A 21,884-nucleotide genomic window follows, 5' to 3' on the forward strand; every position below is an offset into this window, starting at 1 on the left:
CCGGGCGCCCGGCGGCGCGGGGGGAGCCGCGGGCCGCCGCCGATGGCGGAAGTGCCTGGCGGGGGAGCGGCGGCGCGGCGCGGCGCGTAGCCGAGGGGGCCGGGGGAGGCGGTGGCGGTCGCTGTCGCCGAGCGCGGCGGGAGGCGGCTCCCTGCCATGGCGGGCCGCGGCGCCGGCTCCTCGGAGCACCTGGAGCGGCTGCACGAAATCTTCCGGGGACTGCACGGAGAGCTGCGGAGCGTCCCCGAGCGGCTGCGGGGCAGCGCGGCCGGTGAGGCGGGGGCGGGCGGCGGCCGCCCCTGGTTGCTCGGGGAAGGGCGCAGCGGTGGCGGGACGGGGCGCGGGGCTCTGCCGGGCGCGGGGCCTGAGCCGCCTCTGCTTGTCGGTGGGGCCGAGCCCGCTGTCCCTCCGCCCCGCCGGGGCAGCTGGGCCGCCGCTCGGGGCTTCCCTGCCGGCGGCCTCGCGTAGCCGGCGCTTGCCCTAGCGCCGCTGCAGCGCCGTTTGGGCGTTTGTGCCGCCGTAGATAAACCTGATTTTACAGCCGGCAGGGCAGAAGCCCTTTAGGAGAGCCTGTGCCTGGGGAGGGGGTCGGCCGTGGCGCTGGCAGGCGTTCAGTGCATCCCTGTCGGTAGCGCCTTCTCGGAGGGGGCGGGCGGCTTGGCTCGGTCTGGCGTCGCTGCGTGTTCTTTTCCAGGTGCCGCTATGTTCTGGCAGCTTTGCTCTTGAGCGTTAGGCCTGGCCCCCAGATATGCAGGCAGCGAGGCTGGTGTGTCACTTTACATCCTCCGGAGCAGCAGCTCTCGTCTGGCAAACTTCACCTCTGAGGAGGAGTTGTTATTTGGATGCTATTTTATGCTGTTTCTATGCGAACTGTCTAAATCGCAGTGCTTTGGCTTGTTTTGACATTGTTGACTCTTGGTTAAAATCTCATCAGCAGAAATAAAAGCACTTCTCATTATCACAACTGTCCACAACCGTTTGTAGACTTACTAGAGAAGATATGCATTTTAAATGACTGTTCTAAAAGTCTGGTTTGCACACTACCTACTCCTAGACTAGCAAAAAAACTATCAAGTTATACAAAGTTATAGTAGAAGCAAAACCTAATTTTGTGAGTATTCTTTATACCGTACCAGTGGGTAAAACACTGACAGAACAGTTCTCTGTAGGACTTGGCAATGTGCTTCTAATTCAGTTCTTAATACTTGGCAGTATTCTGAGAACTGGAAAGGGACGTGATCTGACAAGGACAGTTTCACCAATGTCACAGAATCTCTTAGATTAAATGCTTCTTTCATATGAGAAACATGATACATTGTTGAACTCAACCTCAGCTTGGGTTTTGTACCAGAAGGAGCTGGGGCTGTCAGCCGCGTTCTGCTGCGGTCTGGTAATTATCCCGGAATTTATCAAATTTCTGTGTCTAGGTGTAAAATCATACAAATGGTTTGTGCAGAATATACCAGCCTGTACTAGATAACACAGACTATGAAAAGCTGAATGTTCTGTTTCTTACCTGGCTTTCTATGTAATAATGAGTAAAATTCAGGGTTGCAGTCCTTGTCATCAGCGTTTCCAGAAAGTTTGGTTCAAGAAAGATGTTCAGACCTGCATATGGCAACTTTCAAAGCTGAGTTAATTTCACTAGAGGTCGACAAGAATAAAAAGCATAAAAGAAGAAACACCCTTTCTTGTAGGAAATCCTTATTTCCTTGTAGAAAGGAGAGTGGTTGGTTTCTTGGTAAAGCTTTGTCAGGTCTCCATGGAACTCAGATGGTCTTGAGCAATGAATTCTTGACAATGAATTCTGAGCAATGGGCTTAAATGGCATATTTACAGGCAGTGATTTTTGCAATGCTTGTAGGTTTTCGTTTGTTGGGGTTTTTTTCAATCGATTATAAGTAATTGCAAATTGATTTTTCAGACATGCTACAAAATTTTATGTAACTCTCCTGTTCTTTAAATTTGTTGCTGCAAAAATGCTGGTAATATTTTTGGAAAGCATTTCTAAGAGAGTTTAAGTCAAGTCAGGAATTGGTTTATCTGGTAGCGGTGTTCCACTCTCCTAATGTGCTTTGTTTGATTCTTGTACTTGCGGGGAAGGGAGTTGTATCTTTATTTTTCGAGTTATCTGATCCTGAAAATTTCAGGAGGCAATAAGAGATACCTCGCATACTTTTTTTAGATGATTGGCATACTCCCAAACTTGAGCAACAACAGAATCTGTAGTCCTTGGGACATCTTTGAGGGACAGAGGTTTAGAAATGCTGTCTTACTCTGTATAAACAAGATAACAAATTCGTACCTCTAAAACCAAGATTTTTCATTCCAAATTTGTAAGAAGGCATTTTAAACAGCCTGGATCAGTTTCAGATATAGATACTTTCCTCTAAATTAATTCAGTTAGCTGTACTTTTCAACTGAATCTTTCTTACTGGAAATAAATCAGTTTAATGTTGATGAGCATGTGGATAATGTTACTGTGGCTTTTTACGTTTTACTATTACTGTACTAAAAATATTGTCGCATAAGTCACACATTAATCTGGAGTGATATGAAATAAACTGCTCAATATATTCTGGGATTTCTGTTAGGCCCGATCCAGTATAATGCTTTCAAGCCACATTACCCATAGACAAGAAAGTCTCAAGCCATTGCTGCTTGACTTTTGGAAACTAGTATTTCTTTAACTGCTTGTTCATCAGTGCAATGTCTTACTCCACTCGGGGGCCATAAAGAAGGTAAAATGCTGCTTTGTCAGCCAAGTTTTGATCCGTTTGAGACAGCAGCTATTTTAAGAGGGTGTTACTTAAATCAGATTAGTGAAATGACCTGTATGAAAGAAAATACTGACTTCTGAAGGCTGTTTTGCTGCAGTTCATGTCCACTTGTAACACAGCTATGCAAATAACTGCATCAGCACAAATGTGTGTGGCGGTAAATTATAGAAGAAGTTGAGGAGAGTGTGTTTAGGAACCCCGTAAGTCAGCATTTCCTCCTGAATAAACTGACGTGTGATACCAGCTGATATCCTGATACCCGCTAGTGTGTAATGCATTAACAGTCATAATATAGCTTAGTCTGTAATAATTCTGTGTACTGCTTGAGAGCATAGCTTCTTGTTAGATGATGGTTTTCGATTCTGTCTTAAGTTCTCAACAGTTCAGTTTTGGGGGCTTAATATGAGTTTTAACTGAAAAGGAGAACCTACAGCTTAGGCATGTTGTGTACATGAGAGGCGCTATATATATATATATGTATTTTGATCACTTCCATTTTTTTTCCTAGTCTCTGTTGAGAACTCAGTGGAATAGAACTGCTTCTTTTGCAGAGGACCGTATTTACAAAAAAGTATTATGAAGTCTGATTTTTTTAGACTTTTTTTTGTCATTTTGCAATGATGCTTTCATAATGTTGTCTTTAAGTTTAATCACATTAGAGAAGTTTTACCAAGATGACTGACTGCATTTTTTACTAGCTAAAATTTTAAGACTGCGTTATTCTCTCCTGAGAGAGGTGAATTAGGCTAGTGCATATTTATCAGGCTTCTGACAGAAGTTTGTTTAATTCACACTACAAGAGTCCTCTTGTGGTCATCTTCAGTGCTTTTGCAAAAGCTTATAAAACATGTATTTTGGCTCCATTGAGGTACGGGGAGTTTCAGAATTATACTTCCACTGACTGTGGGTATTAGAGATGTATGATAGTTTCTTAACATATGCAAAATACATGTCTTACGGTTTTGTTTAAAAATAGAATAACAGTGGTGAAACCCATTCTTTGGCCTCCAAAGCCCTAGATGCAGGGATCCTAGCAAATGACTGTCACAAACAACTAAAATACATAGCTTTATTGGCTGATTCAAACAACTGATGTCATTCCAGAAGAGGAAAGCATTTGGGCATTAATCCATGAACCTGAGGTGATAACGTGATGGCACCTAATCTAGAGTACTCTATAGAACACTTACCCTGTTTACCTAGTTACTTTAGGACCACAAGAATGCAGAGCGCCCTGTCTGCCAGGAACTTCAGGGCTCACTTGGAAGATGTAGATTGACCTGATTTTCTGTTCAAATCAATAGTATAGTTTCAGCCTTCAGTGATCTTGCCAAATGGATGCAAAAAAAAAAAAAAATATTTATGAGCTGTTTACCAGCATGTCCTCTTTCATGTTATGTGTTTATCAACACGTAATTTTGTCAGTGGAGACTGGAGGATAATAGGTCAGAAAAATATTTCAGGTTTGAAAAATGAGTTCTTTTGTCTCTCAGGTAGTGGCCAGCATTTGGAAGGGTGGTTTCTGCTGTCTCCCTGTACCCCCTTTTGAAAAGTTGTCATAAGAACAGGCTGTTCCTGTTTGTGGTAGATTTTGATGTGGCATTTGTGTAATCAGCCATCTGTGGCAGCTTCCTTGTCTGTAATGGCTTGAGTTGAAGTTCTATTGTCTCTGTGTAGTATATCTGACATGCTACTTTTTCTTTCACAGAGGAGAAGAAAAAACTAATTCGAGAATATGATGAGAAACAGCGTGAAGCAAATGAAACGGTAAACATAAGTCTAGGCTTCTGGCCTTTCTGACTGGTTGAAATTTGCTTAAAAAGGATATTACCTTTCTTCATGGATCCTGTTCTGGCAAGCAGATATATTTTTTTTAATACTTTATTTTTAATTGATCTGATAGTTGTGTCTGTCTAGGCTTTTGTGGGTGTATATATGTACACACACATACAGATATACACAAATACTCTTACATGTGGGAGGTGGTTGGGTTGGGTTTGTTTGGTTTTTTTTCTTGAGTGCTCGCTTTGGCCATTGCCTTCCCACTGTTGAACAAAGGAGAATGACAGAGGTGCAATTAAAATTGCTAGAGATTGTAGAGAGGGCTTGTAGACAATCTGCTGCTGCTTTGCCCTGACCCTCTGCGTCTTTTTTCATGTTGCTCTTTGACCCATCTGATCTTTCTATAGTAGTCTGACGGTTAAATATTAGGAACCTTGAATATTTGAAACCTCTATTGTATTGGCTTCCGGGACAGCAGGTGATGTGGAACAGCACAAAAAACCCCTGTGTGACTTTTTAATATCTTTTTAAGCAAGACGTTATGGATTAAGCTGTCTTTTCATATTAATGTGACATTTGTTAGGATGTTTGAGTCAAAGCTTTATTCTTCTGACTTACTGGGGTTTATTGACAGATACCTGTGTAGGTGATATATGAGATGTAGAGCTCATATTGTGAGAGCGCTCATATTGGCAGACAGCTTTAAGCATTGTAAATTTGTAACAACTGTCACTATAAGCTGATGTGAAAATTCATGCATCCAGAATCTCAGTGTTTACAAATCCTAACTCCAGTTGTCATGCCAGGATAATTCGGAGTGTGAATTTAGTGGCATGCCTACCTATGCAATAGATCTCTATTGCATAGATATTATGAGAAGCTGATACCTATCCTATAAATGCTTAAACTATGTGAAACTGAGAACTGCAGATTCTGAAGTTATAGAGTGACGTTTCAGGATAAATCAAGCATTTAATCCTAGCAGTTAATTTTTGTTTCTAATCTTTTTTTTGAGGCGTTGTGTATCTGAAAATCCATGGAGGTTGAACAGCATTTGCAGAATGGTATACATGATACTAGATGAGGTGTATAGGTTTTGGGGTTAATCCCCCTTGCCCAATCACATAAAAACTTACAAATCCCTTCATCTGGGGGTGAGTTTTGAATATAGCTGCTGATGAGAATAGATTTGGTGCTTTAAAAAATAAATACATTTTCTTTCATTCATTAAAGCTGCGGGAAATGGAGGAAGAACTGAAGTATGCTCCCCTGACTTTCCGCAACCAAATGATGAGCAAAATCCGAGCGTACAGGAGAGACCTCTCCATATTCCAGAGAGAGATGAGAAGCACAGATTTGGGATTGGGCCCTGGAAGTCAAGGCGATATAAAATATGGAATCTTCTCCACAGAAAATGAACAGAGTGTGAGAATTAGATATAAATTTTGTTTAACGTTGCTGTGATTGTTTAATATTCCCGATTTACTGTTTACAGTGTTTCTACTTTAATCCACTTAGCCTCTGTGCTTGTGTAACTCCCTGTGTTACATGTAACATCTCTCTGCATGTAACATGAGTATCTCAGGGAGGAGAAGGAACACTTGGAACTCAAAAGGAAAGCTTTTCTGTTCTAAAACAAAGATATGAGTATAATCAAAATGGAACTGCTTGAATGCCATGCGGTTAGTAATTTACACAACATTCTGTACTGAAATGCTTTGTTTAATCATGCTCCTGCAGTAGTGAAAACAAAAGCGATGCTACTGACTGAGAAGAAAGGCCAACTGATCTAGTTTTAGGCTCCAAAACTAGCAAAGAGTGAGAGTCATGCTCTGTATAGGTACCTTGGTGGAATTCTCTTAAGCAATCTCAGTGTAAATAATTCCAAGAAAATGTAAGTCATCTTCTAGCACTTGTTCACTATGGGTGTGCTGCTGCAGTGCAAGAAATACACCAGTGTCTTTGTTTACCAGATAATCTTAGATACAGCTGAGCTAATGAGACTGAATCTGCTTATCTTCAAAATGCTGTCGTCTGTACAGGAAGTTCACGGAGGTGGCCTTTTGGTTTGTCTGCCTTAGATAAGGCAGGTTTGAGAGAGGCTCTTTCCTTAGTGTCTTGTTCTGCAGTAGCTTTGTAAATTTTTGCATTTGATTCCTTTTGATTGGTTCCTCTAAAACCTGAGAGCAGGGTAGTAGATTAGACTTTCTGAAGCCTGAGAAAATACTTTATTTTGAGCTACTTTTGACCCCAAGATCAGCAAACATTTTTATCCTGTAGCCGAATCTACTTATCCTCTAGCCGAATCTACTGACATGAAAAGAGGATCTTTGTTACTTAGCAGTCCAATAGTGCTGTTTGTTCCTAATCCTTTTGACTGAAACTCTCAATGATTTTCCTGACAACCAGTTGTGAAGTCACAAATAAGACTGAATTTAGCTCGGAATGGAAGGAAAAGTTAGCATCTGGAAAGCAAAAATACTATTTTCATGTAAATAGTCTTTGAAGGAAAAGTAAATTGTTACAAAGACAGCTTTTTGTAACTGTTTTAACTCTTAGCTGTGTGTTCTTTTTTAAGGTTTAACCAGATTTAGCTGTAACCTTACAATGTGAACAAGAACTCTTTCAAAATTAACTAAGCTATATCAATTAACATAAGAAGCATGTACAGCTAATACAAATGGATGGTCTGTGGAGTCATGTCCTAACTTTTTAATATGTCAGAAGCCTAATACCCCTGTCTTTGTGCTTAATAGTTAAGCATACATTATTTTTCAGACTAATCTGCAGTCACAGAGGGTGCTGCTTCTCCAGGGAACAGACAGCCTGAACCGAGCCAGCCAGAGCATTGAGCGGTCGCACCGAATTGCTGCTGAAACAGATCAGATTGGCACCGATATAATTGAAGAACTTGGGGAGCAGCGGGAGCAATTGGAACGCACCAAGAGCAGAGTAAGCAGAGAAACTGTGGGCATTGTATTGAAACAACCTGGTATTAGCTTAGTGGGAACTGTATGCCAGTAACTACTCTCAGAGACCTCCCTAGACACAGCAATCGATGTTTCCACAGACCACATCCAGGCTGCCATGTTTCTGTGCTGTGCTCCTAATGTAGAAGGGCCCAAAGCATGATGGCCAAATGTCTGCTGCTGTGTCTGTGCAAGATTGGGTACTAGACCTATGAACCTGCTAAAAAAGAATAGCGCTACTGAAAAAATTGAGAGATTTAAACAAATGCTAAGAAGTTGCCCACCACTAGATTACCAGTACAGGTTTAGATTTGGGAGGCAGTTAGCAAGTTTTTCTCAAGAAAGGAAATTTAGTAGAAGCTTAATTACTTAATTACTAACCTTCCAGTATTTGTAGGGAGGGAGAAAGTGTCGGACAAGATGCCTGTTTCTCATCCTTGGGTCAAGAAGCTCTGCTTCTACTGCAGAAGCTTTAAAAAGTATTAATTCGTTTTACACGGGCAAAACGGAGAATTCAAGTTTTAAAGTAACAAACTGATAGGATTTTCTGTGTGTACAAGGGATCCTGAGTGTAAAGGTTTTAGGTTAGTGACTTGCAGGGGGATGCTGAATTTGGCAAGTAAGCACGTTCAGCCAAAACAAAAAGCATATCCCTTTTCTTGGTAGTTACCTCTACTCATTGCAACAAAGCCCATAGCTTTTTCATTTAAGTAGTTTATTTATTTCAGTCAGAATTTTATTTGCCCTGTGCCCAGATTTGGGTTGGAGAGCAGGAAAGGAAATGTTATCTTAAGATTTGTAGGCATAGTATTTGTCTGTTCTTTTTCTAGTAGAAAGTATTACAGTCCTTCAAGCGTGTCAGTCTATCAACAGATGGTTCATGAAGCTGTGACTTTTATTGTGAGCCTTTTAGGCATTGTGTCACTGAACAGCATTAACCACACATTCCAAGTAGAAACAGACTTTTTTCTTGCTTCATCTTTCATAGAAAAGATTGGAAATCTAGTATGCTTTGAATGGACTTGGTAGTTTTCTTCCCAGCTTTGTCCAGTCCATCTCAGTGCAAAGTAATGTATTACAGGGCGAGTTTTGCAGCTGAGGGCAATAGCTTGAACTACAGAGGAACTGTGCAGGCAGGCATCTGTGATGTTAAGTGACCTGGGTTACCTTTCACTGACCTTGAACGTTTGGAACTGGAGTAATGAAATCTTACCTGGAGACCTCCAGTGGCCATATGTCATGAATCCTCACTCTGTGAGACAACAGCTTTTTTTAGTTGTCCATACCCTCAATTATGTGCTGTGTAATAGCTGACCAAGAAGTACCTGACAGTTCATTTCTGAGCATTATGAAGCTGAAATGGAGCATCTGTTAACAGTTCAGAGCTCACATCCACTGGGTCAGTTAGACCTGTCAGTGCAATGTGGTTCTTTCTTGGCTAGAAATTGAACAGCATTTCAAACAGTTCCAGACATACGCTGGGGAGAACATGAAGGTATCATTTTCTTCTGGTGTCAACAACAAGTATAATGAAATGAAATTTAATGAAAAGAACTAATACCAAGTTTCTGGTATTGGTAGATTAAATAAAGGGGCAGAAAGTGGTCCTAAATTGCATATCTTTTTATCTAAGGGAAAGTGTACATCGAAGTCTTATTTCCTTCTTAGAAAGGAGACAATGCTTCCAGCTGGTACTGTGTGTAGAGAACAATGATGTCTCTGAATTTTGAGAAAATATAGCCTCAGTCCCTTTATTAATTACAACATTTCAACACCAGCTACTTCCAAGTACATCTTACAGAACCGCTGCATACTTGTTCAACTGACAAATAACTTTTGTTGCTTCTTAGTTGGTGAATACAAGTGAAAATTTGAGCAAGAGTCGCAAGATTCTACGTTCTATGTCCAGGAGGTGAGTGGCATGACTGATGTAGAACAGCACTTGGCAGCTAGCATTGTTGCCTGCTGGTTTCAGGTAAAAAAATAGAGTGTCAGCTGAAACTGTTAGGGAATGTGTAAACATGCCTATGGGCAAAAGCCAATTTGTGTTTTCTCCTCTCTGGTTACATATTTAATGGAGTGCAGGTAGTTGAACTCTGCTGAACATGTACTGCTTATTTAGGGTAACATGCAGTCTTTAACCATCCTGCATGATAAATTGTGGAAGGACATAAGTTACAGCAGATTGCTGGTGGTAACTTTAGACACAGCATGTTACTCAGGTTGGAAAAAGCTGTGCCATACATCACTGCAGCATTAAGTGATTTAGATGTCCGATGACACAGACAGATCTCTATTTATCCCGTATTAATGTCCTAGAGTAGCTAGACTGTCATATGAGAAGCTCTGAGCCTGACCATACACTGTGTTTTGGTGACTAAAGTAAATGTGTATTTGGTTTCTTAACTATATGGTTTACTTATCCTTATAAACCTGTTCATGGAGTGTATTTCCAGTAGGTCCTTCTAGCCTAACACTCTTTCATTTATCGTAATTTCCTTTAGCAATGGGTATAGCCATGTAATTTTCATTAGAAGTACATTATTATTTTGAGATTTTACGGTTTTACTTCAGCTACATAGTTCCAAGTAAAAGCACCACAGTGTGGATTTTAGTACAGGAGTTCAGCTGATGCTTTCCTCTGTGCTTAATTGAATGAGTAGGCATGTATAGAGCAGAATGATCTGCCTTATGTGGGGTGGGGGAAGAGGAACAGAAATGCTACTGTTGAAGTAGAAGATTTAAGCAGATTTTCCAGGAAAACCTGAGTAGGAAACTACTGATTTTGTCTTTTCCTGCTTGTTAAGAGCTATTCCAGTAGCCCTTGTGTGGTATAGCTGGAACAGGGAGTACACTTAGGGAAGGTAAAATGGTGACCAAATTATCTAGAATCTGCTTTCATAACCAAGGGGAAAAGAAGCTATCTTGGATTTTTTTTGTTTTGTTTGTTTGTTTTTTTTAAACTCTAGAGTAACCACTAATAAGTTGTTGCTGTCAATTATCATCATCCTGGAACTAGCCATCCTGGGAGGTGTGGTCTACTACAAGTTCTTCCGCAGCAGATGAATCTTTGTGACTCAGATGAACTTTTTCACCACTGAGGAACCAGATGAGCTGTTTGTTCCCTCTGACTGTCTGATGATTGACCTGTCTCCTGAGACAGCATGTTCAGCTGAAACTGTACTGACACTAGAAAGACAGAGAATGGAAGTAAAAGGAAAATGCAGAGACAGACTTGAACTACTGGTAAGATTAATAAGAAGGTAATAAATATTTTATCGTCTCGATTTGTATATATTTAACTAAACAAATAAATCTTGGTATGTAATAAAGTAGCCACCAATCAGTGGAAAAGCTAGTTTATTTAAAAATTGAGAAGTTAACAGTATTTGCCGAGTGTTGACAATCTGTTCACTCAAGTGCCTCAGCGGAGCTCTGTAATGTCCGATGTACCTGACACTTCAGGTTCTTAAATCCTCACTTGCTCTTCACTGTCAGATTCATCTGGAGAACTGGGTGTTGGGAGTTCATCAAAAGCAGTGTGTGCTCCTTCCCTTGTCTGCCCAAAGCACGTTGCTATCACATCGACTGCAAGACTAGCAGTTGCGTTCACTTCCTCTTGAGAAGCTCCAAGCAGTGGATTGACTTCAACCATGTCTACAGCTGAAAGCATTCCTGTGAAAATTATTTACAGCTTTGTTACTATGAAAAAGGGTAACATCTCTAATAGGGTTTCTTTTGTGGTCTTTCATTCATTGCAGCAAGCCTGATATTATTCTACCCCTTAGACAAGTTACATGGGCTCTCAGGTGAGGAATAAGGTTATTCTTAAATGCAAGTTCGTGTTTTTCAGTGTGGTTCTTTCTTATGACATCACTACCTCACTCGTTCGTGCTTTTAGCATTCACAAAAATAAGCTTGATGTTCCACATAAACTTAGGAGAGGAGTATTTTTTAATCTTGTTTTCTCCTAGTCCAAAAATTAGGTGATGTAAAATAGTCTCAGCTAGTATTTTTTTTGCCATCCTATTCATCATTCTGTTGACTCTTGTCTAGTTGTGGGGTTTTTTCATCCTTATGTTGAATCAGCTGCAGTGTACTCAGTGAAAGCTTGATTTGTTAGCTTTGAATCCTAGAACGGACCTTCAAACTGTTTAGAATTGTTTGCATCCATTTTTTTTATTCCAGGTGCCCATTTTTATATCTCACCTCACTTTTAGGAATAAGGGACAGTATTATACAAGATGACCAAGTAATTTTTGGCATTAGTTATCATATTATATGTTTTATTTACTTTTGGTAAGTTGAAGTTGTTGATTGTTAAGCTGCTTCCAACACATGGGGTATTGCCCATCTGTAGGGCTTCTTTTTCCCTTACTGAAGGTTGAATGTAGGCACCTTAGCTTTGACTGCATTTATCTTACTAAGTTACACAGTTACAAGCTCAATGTAGTTTGTTCTGTCCTTGCTTAGTCTAGTACCACTGGTCAGCTCCTACCTGTGTTGTGTATTTCCTCAGAGATGTACATGCCTTCTCTGTAAGTTAATCCACCTAGAACAGGAGTCCCAGTTGCTGGAGCCAATGAGGGATCAAAAGCATCAATGTCAAAACTCAGGTGAATCGGTCTCTGTCTCCTGAGACAGAATAGAACAGGAAAAGCAATGTCAGAACCTTAAAATTTTTTCTACATGTATTTCTTACTGTCCAGGCTGATCAGCAAAGCAGGATGATGGTTCATGATGCTAAAGGTCCCCCTTAAGTCCTATACCATGTCTTACATATATTTGGAAAGGATTTTTTTTTAAAATGTCTTTGGACTCTGAAACTCTTAAAACTTTCCCCAGTACACACTGGAAAAACAGAAGTTTGCCTTCCTAGTTTCATTGAGCACCTGCTCAGATGTGAATTGGCTGATAAGTACTTTAGTTCTAACCATCTTATCTGGTGTTTGTCTCCTTAGCTGGAAAAAGGTACAGACATGTACGACATAATCTAGCCTTTTCTCCTTTTGTACAGAAAGCCAGGGCGAAAGGCTGAACCATTGCTTTGTGTGGCATCTAGGATAGAGGAAGCGCCAAGCTTGATTTCATAGACAGCTCATCATCAAGATGAATGGAGCCTTCCACATTTTTCAGGCAGAGTTTTAAAGGCAAAGCTGCCTCTAAACTCTGTCACGTAAGCCTAGGATGTTAGTTGCTTACTACATGAGGTCTGGCAACCAATGACAGCTTAACAAATAGGTCACTGCTTGTCACTCAGATGAGCTATGTAAGTGGTAGACTACATACTTCCAACTTACTTCTCCCTACTAATCATCTGCTGTACCTGGATTAGCAACTTCTTTACTTGGCACAACTGCAGCTAGGAGGGGCAAGCACACCTTTAGATATAACAGCATGCAGCACAGATCTACGGACCTTGTTCTGCTTACAGGACTTTGTTCTACCCTGTGAGAGGTTACCCTTTAACTCTGATCCTCACCATGTGTCCCTAGTGTAGCACTATTTGCTGCCTGATCCGGTTCCCCAAACTTGAGCAAGGTTAGCAAAGACTTCAGTATTGAACTGGAGTAAGGGAGCGGTTACAGTGACCTTCACTAGCCGAACTGAAAGCGGCAGCTGGTTGTCATCAGGACAGCGTATGTGAGCACAGTCTAAGGAGGAAGCCATCAAATGCTTCTACTTCTTGTACCAACAGCTGAATTCAAGTTGCTATATAGATACATAAAGATACAGATTTTTTTGTATAACGTATACCCTGGACTCAGAGTTGATTCCAAGACCTTGTCAACCTGCAGCAACGTGCGGAATTCCTCAAGAAACAGAAAAAAAAAATCATATAAAACAGCCACAACTGTACTGACTAATGTAACTCATTGTGTAGCTTTTTGCCAAACACTATCAAATGGTTCCAGTTCAAGATGTGGAGGTCAAGGACTAAAGTCACTGCTAAGACTTTACTATTTACCGGACACTTAAAGAGTTCTGTTAAGCCACCTTACATCAAGAGTGACCTTCACTTGAATTTAAATTTCAGAAAAACAGGTATTCAACAAGTGGATGACAAGAGTAGTTTAAATCAGGTAATAGTTTTGTTACCTGCTCATGAGTTGTTCAAATGTTCTTTCCATAACTTTCTGAATTCCAAGGCGATCAATATCCCTCATGGAAAAATACTGGATGTCATAGTTCTTCAAAATATAGCTGTTTAAAAAAAGAATTGTAAAAATAATTACTGGCCTAAGCTTAAATCTAGCAACCTTTGTGAACAGCCCGATGAGGAAAGCAGCTCATTATTTCAGCCTTTTAACAAAAATCCTTTAAGTCAACTTACTATTCAGCAGGATCCACATCTCTCAAACCAATGTACACAATATCAGATGCTGAAAGGCAGGGCTTTACCCAGGAAAAGCCAGGAAGCTGTGGTACCTGCAAGCCAAGGTTTGGTATTAGGTTAGTTTAATGACATACATAACAAAACTGTATTTAATGCTTCCCTCAAAACTTTGTATTTATTTATAGCATCCTTTCTCTGTCTAAACAGAGACACTTAAATGACTTGAGAGTGATTTAATGCCGATTTAATCAGTCCTTACTTTTGTCATACTATTTTACCCGAGTTGAATGTTAATGGATGAAGTTTTCAACTTTCTACATTTCCAGTTTGAAGAGGAACAAAAAGCCCAAATCCACAAGCAATAAGTACTTGGCATCAGTAAATGTAGAGGGGGAGTGTTAAGAAACTAGATACAATGCAGATCACTTAGTACCTTTAATGGCAATGTCATGTAACTGACCCAGTACATCAGACTTAACTGGAAGAATGAAAACCAAAGCACCTGTATCTTTTTTAGGAGAATCACCAAAAAGTCAGGCAAACTTTGTTGCAAAAACAACATTAGGCATGGACAGCTTCAAAGTAAGAAGTTGTGGGGGAGGCATGGCAACAAGTCAGGCCTCCACACTCAGCTACATCATACCGTTCTTTAATGTAGAACTGAAGAGAGCAGGTCTAGGACAGCAAATGAAAGACGATGAGGTAATTTTTCAGCTTTGGTAAATAGTCATGGTTGCAATTACAGAAATCCTTCAATTAGTAATACCTACCAATTTTAGGAGTGCTTTAACTCAGATTTCTTTAGGACTGCTTTTGACTCTGGTTTCCTGTCCCAGCTCTGAAAATCGCTACAGCCAACACAGCTATCAAGCAGCAAGAAGGCTTTGTTTCCCCCCTCTTACACTTCTCAATTGCTAATTATATTCCAGTTACAATGTTTGGATTTGTTTTTAAAGGCTTACACCCCCATAGTTATATTTAATTACATTGGGGTTAAATAAGCCCATACTATAAAATCACTTGTTACTCTGGGTCAATGACCTGAAACTCTCTGCAGTCATTAATTCAGAAGAGGGATAAATGGAGACAACTAGGAAAAATAATCCAGGTCTCAGAAATGAAGCTGTATCTGTAAAACCCATCACTATACCATAACCTGAGCACAGTATTGATAATATTGTTGATAATATCAATGATTCAGTAGATTTAATACTGCTATTTTTAATTATACCTCTTTCTCTTTAAATAAAAAAATGAAATGCCTTAACTTCCTTTGGTAGGCTCTCTTTTTACGTTGTTGCAACAGAAGAGGAGTTGCCGATAGTAAAGCCAAATTGGCATCAGAAAAAGGTGTAAGGGTAAGTTATTAATAGCAGTTTATGAGTTTAGTTTGAATGGTTCCAGAAGCCCCAGCACTAATACTTGGTTTGAGGAAGGCCAGTCAAAGGATTATGTTTATAAATGTTTTCCCTTAAAGCAACACAATTAACTTTAAACATTTTTTAAAAACCCCAAAGAGCCACCTTGCCTTGAAGAGTACCACGCAGTGCTCCCATGAAGCTAACTGAACGAAGCAGTAGCAGCCGACAGCCTGTGAATGGACTGTGCAGACACCCACCAGTGTTTGTTCTGCAGGGACCTGGCCAAATTTTTCACAGCCACAAGCATCACTTGTGTGTTTCAGGTTGTCTGCTGCAGGGGGACATTTAATTCGGTACAGCATTGACCAAGCTCGTTAGCCCTGGACACAAAGGATTCTGAAAACAGGTGAGAGAACACCTAAACCGAGGGACTTGAGACAGCCCTGGGGAGTGCTTGGCAGTTTTGCTGATTTAAGCAGTTGCAGGGACATTTGGATGCATCTGGAAATTAACCAAGCAAAGAGCTAAACTGAGTTGCTGGCATGGGGCCAAGAACAGTCTAAACAGATTGTGCCACCAAGAGAGATGTATATTACGCCACTATCTCTGTCCCATGCCTTCTTGACAGGGAATGAAAAGGAAGGAGCCTGGAGATGCGGGAAGAGCAGTACCAGTTAGCAGGGATGGGCAGTGAATCAGGAAGGTAAAATTTAATCATGCAGGCTATTTTGCTCTCTTTTTATATCCTCAAAGGGGCTGTTCTCTGTGGTTCTACAAAACAATCTAGACAGTCTCAGGAAGGCTAGTTAGCACTTGGCTCCCTGTTAGGTTGATGACAAAGTTTTGTGACCCAGAGAGCCAGTTTGGTGGAATTCTGGGAGCCCACCCAGAGAAGCGTACACACAGATGTGTCATGGTGGGGAGAAGTTGCTCAAAAGTACCTTCACAGCATGAGTGAAAGCAGGGAAGGCAATACAGGGCTCACCCCAAAATCTGTTTTGTCCTCACACTGCTATGCTACATACCCTTTGACAAGATAGAAGCCTCCTTGAGAAGCAAAGTGCAACTGGTTAGTTCATCTGTTGCTTTGAGAAAGAAGTTATGCTTAGCAGAGCGAGCCTAGAGCAGAGTAGCCTTCTTGCCTGGTGGCAGACAATTTTAGGATTCAGAAAGAATCCTTGCAAAGCAGTCAGGAAAGGATGGTACATTCTCTTTTTGTCCCTTTACCAACACAACCACTCTACTGGATAAGAGCAAGAGAGTGAGCCACATGCACCTGTTCCCTCCAGTAAGTCAGGTACATAGCCAGACAAAACTATTGTCAAAGACATGTTCTACTACTGCTAAACAGCTGTTTAAAAATTAGAAACCTTCTTGTACCAGCAGGACAGATGTTGGTTTTCCTCCCTCTAAAAAGGAATACAGTGTGGAAAGGAGACCCTCTGAACAAGTATGTACCTGTTTGTGTAGCTGCAAATACAGCTGCTTGTGTCAGATGTTGCTGCATAAGGCTTCCTGATAGCTAGAATTTAGGTGGGCTTGTGATGAGATCTCATAACCAGCACCACACCTGACTAACTCTCCTCTAATATAGCCTAATCTGACTCTTTATTCACTACTGCTGCTGGCAAGAGGCCTGCTCCCACACTGACCCCAGAAAACTCAGTCTTCTTTTAGCTCTAAAAATAAACAAATAAATAAATACTGCTTTTCCATGCTGCTCAAGAACTGGAGCCCAGCAGACCAGAGATCAACACAGGAAGCCAATTAAATACTTTTGTCCTACAGACAAAAGAGGAAAGCAGCGTATCTTATTCTGCCTTTCTCCTCTTTGCTCAGCTATCAAAGAACTTGGTTTTGTTCTGTTCTCACCAAGACATAAACTGTTCACCTTGTGAGCTCCAAAATTTACAGAATTTTCTCTTGGTCTACCCATCTCTCCTGCAGAAGTGGGTAGTTACCAAAAAGGGAAAAAAACCCTCCAAACCATCACCCCCTTTAACTTCTAGGCAAGAAACTAGACATACAGTAGTCTTATATTAACCTTCTCACATCCTAGGGGTATTTCAGGAAGCCCCATTAATTTTGCATTACTTCAGGAATTCTACTGTGTTTGTAGAGACCACACAGGAATTATTACAAAGAAGAAAGTAAGTAAAAGCATTGAATGACTCTTACCAACTTGTGGATGGAATTCATTCAGAAGAATTTGCAGAAGAAAAGAAAAGCTTTACTAGATGACAGCAATCTTGCTATGCCAAACAGGTACCAACACAATGGTATCCCTCAACAGCCATAAAGACATTAAAGATGCTTGATCTTACTTGGGAGAGGCATACTTCCATCAATCAACACAGCAGCCCCAAAATTTATCAGAGAGAAAAAGGAAATCCCAGATAAACGATGAGCAGTGCAAAGTGCCGGAATAAAATAAAAGTCAGGTTTTCTGCAGCTCCAGCATCCATTCTCAACCTGCAGCTGCTGATCCTGCTCCTGCTCTCCAGCCTAAGCTTCAGCAGAAGCACTCTCAGATCCAAGTCCCTACTGCAAAGGCCCCAGCTACTGAACGATGCACAGGCTGCCACTGCAGCGTCTCCAGTAGGTGCTACGGGTACCGGTATAGGGAGGTTCAGCCTGCAGCTAAGCCAGACACAGTACGTAGGCCTTAGGGCAACCTTCACTATCTTGACAGTAGCAAAAACGGGCCATTCCATGTGCCCCAGTAAACAGCACTTTTTGGTCATCTGACCTCTTTCAAGATAAAAGACTCTCTTTAAAAACACCCTGTAAGCAGGTACAGCTATTCTGGTTTGTAGTATTTTGGTGGAGCCAACACCAGAGAAGCCAGTTAGGAGAGATCATGCAGGAACAGCCCCAAAGTTGTCAAAACACAGAAAAGCCAAACTGAGCAGAAGCAGCACGCAAGGCAGCAAGCAGTGCAGGAACCAGCTGCTGCTGGAGGCGAGCTCAGCACAGTTCCCACAGGCTCGGCTGGGGGGAGGTTCCGCTCCATGGGTAGAATTGCTGCCACTGCACAGCCTCAGCACCGGTGCCGCGCGGGACGTGGGAATGGCACTGCGGCCAGCTGCTGCACACAGTCTGTGTGAACTCTGGCTTACCGTACAGGCCATGAGGGTGCTAACACAAAGAAAAGCTTTTTCTCATTCTTGCTTCTAAGTGCGTGTGTGCATTTGTGTATATGTGTATACATATGTGCATGTATACACACACCAATAATACATATTTTTGCTTGTACTTGGATAAAAAAGGTCTGCGTTTGCAGCAGATAAAGCACCTCACACCAGAAGTAGTAAAATGCTCTGCAGATTTCAATGTAGGCCAACTATATGAGCAAGATACTTACTTTATCTTGAAGCTCTCTCAAGAGAAATGAGACAGGTTGTCCATGGAGGTTTCCAGACTGAGTTGTAAGAGGGGTGTTGATATCAGCATGCGCATCCACCCAGATCACGCCAAGGTGTGGGCACTGCCGTGCGTGGCCACTGATGGAACCAAGCGCCAAGCTGGAAGTACAGTTGTAAACTCGTTAGTCACCATTTCTCCTTCAGAACAATTACAAGGATAACGGAAAGTCGCTGCAGCTTCAGTCAGCAACTTTGTCATGTTTCAACACATCAGACGTCTGTGACAGTAAAGAGTGCATCCCATACAGACTGCGTGGCACACCGCTACCATGATTCCAGGAGACTCCAAGTAACTTTACAGTATACTAGTAGCAACCGATGAGAAAGAGCTCTTCTAAGAGATCATTTGGAGCTAGGGTGGAGCTAAGGTGCCTAGTGTGCTCACTCATCAGTTCTGCTATTCACCCATTTTTTATTCCAGTCATGACACTTCCCCCCACAATTCATTCTTACGTGCTCCGCCTTCTTCAACCAATTCTCAGATCAAAGGTTAGTGAAAAAGAGGAAAAAGAATCAGATGTTAAGATCTATTACAAAATGGTCTGTGTGCAGGCATTGCAAACCCATCCTGAGAGCTGACACCCTGAGAGCTGAGGGGCAAAAAGAGACACATCACTAAACATTCAGCATAAAGAACAACAGTTCCTAAAGGGACCTGAGCACACAAAAATGTCCCAAACAGGAAAGCCTCATTTTTATGTCTATGTATCACAGAACAGTCTGGACCCAAGTAATACTGTCTTAGAAGGTCAGATTTTTGTATTTGTCTTCAGCGTTTCATTCTAAAAGCCCCAGCAATAAAAGCAAAATGCTGCTACCCTATGGTATTGCCAGGAAATGACCCCAAGTGGTTCCCACTGTGCCCTTAATTAAATTTTTATACTCCAAGTGTCAACCTGCAGCATGCACCACCAATTGCTTCTAGTTCAGCTCACCTGTGATCACCTCCTATAGTCACACATCTGTGTCCAGCGGCTACTGCTCTGCTTACAGCATCAGCCAGTACCTGGCTGGCCAAACCCACTGACCGCGGATACAGTATCAGGTTGTTGTACAGTTCGTCATTGGGAACTTGAGTGAAGTTCAAATCTCCAAAGTCATACACTTGGCATCCTGGAAACAGCAGCAAAAGGAGAGTGAGTTACTGAAATAAGTGCTCAGAGAAATGTTCAAAATACAGTCCGCTCAGAAAAATCAGTTGGGCAAGTATGAAAGAACCAATGGGGAAAATGCATTAATTTGACTGTTTGCGTGCCCTTGCAAACAACTGTCACAACTTCACAGATTAGAAAGCTTAGAAGTATTGTGGCTTTAGTTTAGTGATGAGATGGGACAGTCATAGAAAGTCACCTAGAAAAACAGTTTGGATTTCATTATTTCCTGGCAATTTTAACATGGAAAAGCAGAGTTTGTACTGCCATCTTCCTTCCCAATTAGACAGATCATATACAGCCTTAAACGAGCTCAGCTGATCAAAGATGCCTAGGACTACACATCTCACTATCTATGCCCGAGTCCTAACAGTTCTTTTCCATTTTCAAACCCCACAAGACTCAAGGCACAAAAGTGCCAAGTTACCAATAACGGAAATTTTCTTACAGTACTTCCAGGCAACCCCATGGAGGGTGCACTAATGCTTTGTAAGAGAACCTGTCCATTTTCTCAACACAAGATAGTCTAGAAAGCATTTTAATTCTGGGGTTTTGATTCCAACCCTCTTTTGAGATCCTATCATTGCCAGTTACAACTTAATTGGCTATTGAAGCCTGACAACATGCTGGGTCTGAGACTCAGCCTTTCTTAAAATGTCTTTCTGACTACTTTCCATGAAAAGGAGTCTTCACAGAATAGAAAATAAAGGAAACATTTTTGAGTGTTGTTTTCCTTCCTCCACCCAACTGTGAGCATACTTATTAACTGGCTGCATTTGAAGTTTTAACTCTTTTTCATACACATTATAGAGCTTATCCTTTGAAGGTCTCCTGTCCAATACCACATGCTTTCTTAATAATAGTCATTTAGCTATCAGAATCTGTAACAGTATTTCACAGGCCAGAGCCTCTCAGTTTCAGATAGGCAGTGATGAGGACTGTAACCGCCCCAAGGTATTTACAGCTACACCAACAGTGGCTTAGTAAATCAGGACCACCCAGAATACCAGGCATGCCTGTCCCATTTGTTCCTCAAAATCACTAGCCTGTTTGGAGTTCAAAGCATCCAGGCTAGAGCCTGACATTCTGCCTTTTGCCATCCTGTGCCTAACAGGGCAATTTGACACATTAAGGCAAGCAAAACAGGAAGAAACAGCCCACCTGGGGCTCTGGGCTTCCTGCTTAATGCTTTCCATTAAGCCATTAGCCTAATATCTAGGAAATGGGCTCTGTGAATTTACTTGGTAGAAGTAATGCAAAAGTAACATAGAGAAAAACATGAAAAGGACAATGGTTGAGTCACGTACGAGAAAGGCAAGAGCATACCTTTTATAGCAGGGACACAGATGGACAGATGTCAGAGTATTTGCTAGGAGAGGACATGGCAGCTGAGCACAGCTACTTAGCAAAGGATAAAATAAATGCAGTCTCAGCAACTCTGTGAGAAAACACATTATCTGCAGAGACTTAAGATAGTAAGCAGAACCATGACATACTGCTCCCCGGTTTTCAAAAGGCAACACAGGCACTCAACAGCATTGTTTTCTTCCTTCAGGCAATACCTAATTAGCCAGCAGGATGAAGGCTCTGGAATTTTGCACTGGATTTAACTTGAATGTGCTATCTGATCTCTGTGGACCACTACATATTTTTTTTTTTTTACCCTATTTCATTCTGCTGCTGTGCAGAATCAGAAAAGAGCTGCTAGTTCTGAGAGATGTTCAATGAACGTCAACAATCTTTTTTTTATTGATGTCTTACTGCAAGGCTACTTCTCATGCATGTGCACCCTGCTACACATTTCAGTATTTCAAAGTTTGATGAAAGTACCCGAGCGTGCCCAGGAGACAAATTTTGGAAGCAAGACTTCAAGCTATCACATCATTCAATAGGTATCAAGAGCTTTTGGAGACACTGTACAAGTATTTGTACAAATACCTTTGCCATCTGTGGGAAGTAAGTCTGCAGTCTGGAGCTGCGTTCAGCGACTCACACGTTACAGAACTGCACAATATACAAAATGTTGGAAGAAAGGCCTGCCACTGACATTTTGTTGTCTTAGAGGACGTACAAGCACAT

At 41.5% G+C, this 21,884-nt stretch overlaps 2 protein-coding genes across 2 annotated transcripts in view; one reads left to right on the forward strand and one right to left on the reverse strand.

Moving 5' to 3' along the window:
- VTI1B (vesicle transport through interaction with t-SNAREs 1B) lies at positions 1-10,885 on the forward strand. Its single transcript, XM_055798542.1, has 6 exons — positions 1-271; positions 4,489-4,547; positions 5,796-5,987; positions 7,341-7,514; positions 9,382-9,443; positions 10,501-10,885. The coding sequence occupies exons 1-6, from the start codon at positions 157-159 to the stop codon at positions 10,595-10,597; spliced, it is 699 nt and encodes a 232-aa protein (XP_055654517.1). The 5' UTR covers positions 1-156; the 3' UTR covers positions 10,598-10,885.
- The window catches only part of ARG2 (arginase 2), a 22,266-nt gene continuing 11,256 nt past the window's right edge, over positions 10,875-21,884 (reverse strand). The window contains exons 3-8 of the mRNA XM_055798529.1: positions 19,590-19,767; positions 18,594-18,753; positions 13,866-13,960; positions 13,631-13,735; positions 12,030-12,166; positions 10,875-11,206 (exon numbers count right to left, since the gene is read on the reverse strand). Coding sequence (XP_055654504.1) covers positions 11,001-11,206; positions 12,030-12,166; positions 13,631-13,735; positions 13,866-13,960; positions 18,594-18,753; positions 19,590-19,767 — 881 coding nt within the window. The 3' untranslated portion in view covers positions 10,875-11,000. The remainder of the gene's footprint in view (positions 11,207-12,029; positions 12,167-13,630; positions 13,736-13,865; positions 13,961-18,593; positions 18,754-19,589; positions 19,768-21,884) is intronic.

This window comes from Falco peregrinus, chromosome 1 (assembly GCF_023634155.1).
Source record: "Falco peregrinus isolate bFalPer1 chromosome 1, bFalPer1.pri, whole genome shotgun sequence".
In the NCBI taxonomy this organism is placed as follows: domain Eukaryota; kingdom Metazoa; phylum Chordata; class Aves; order Falconiformes; family Falconidae; genus Falco; species Falco peregrinus.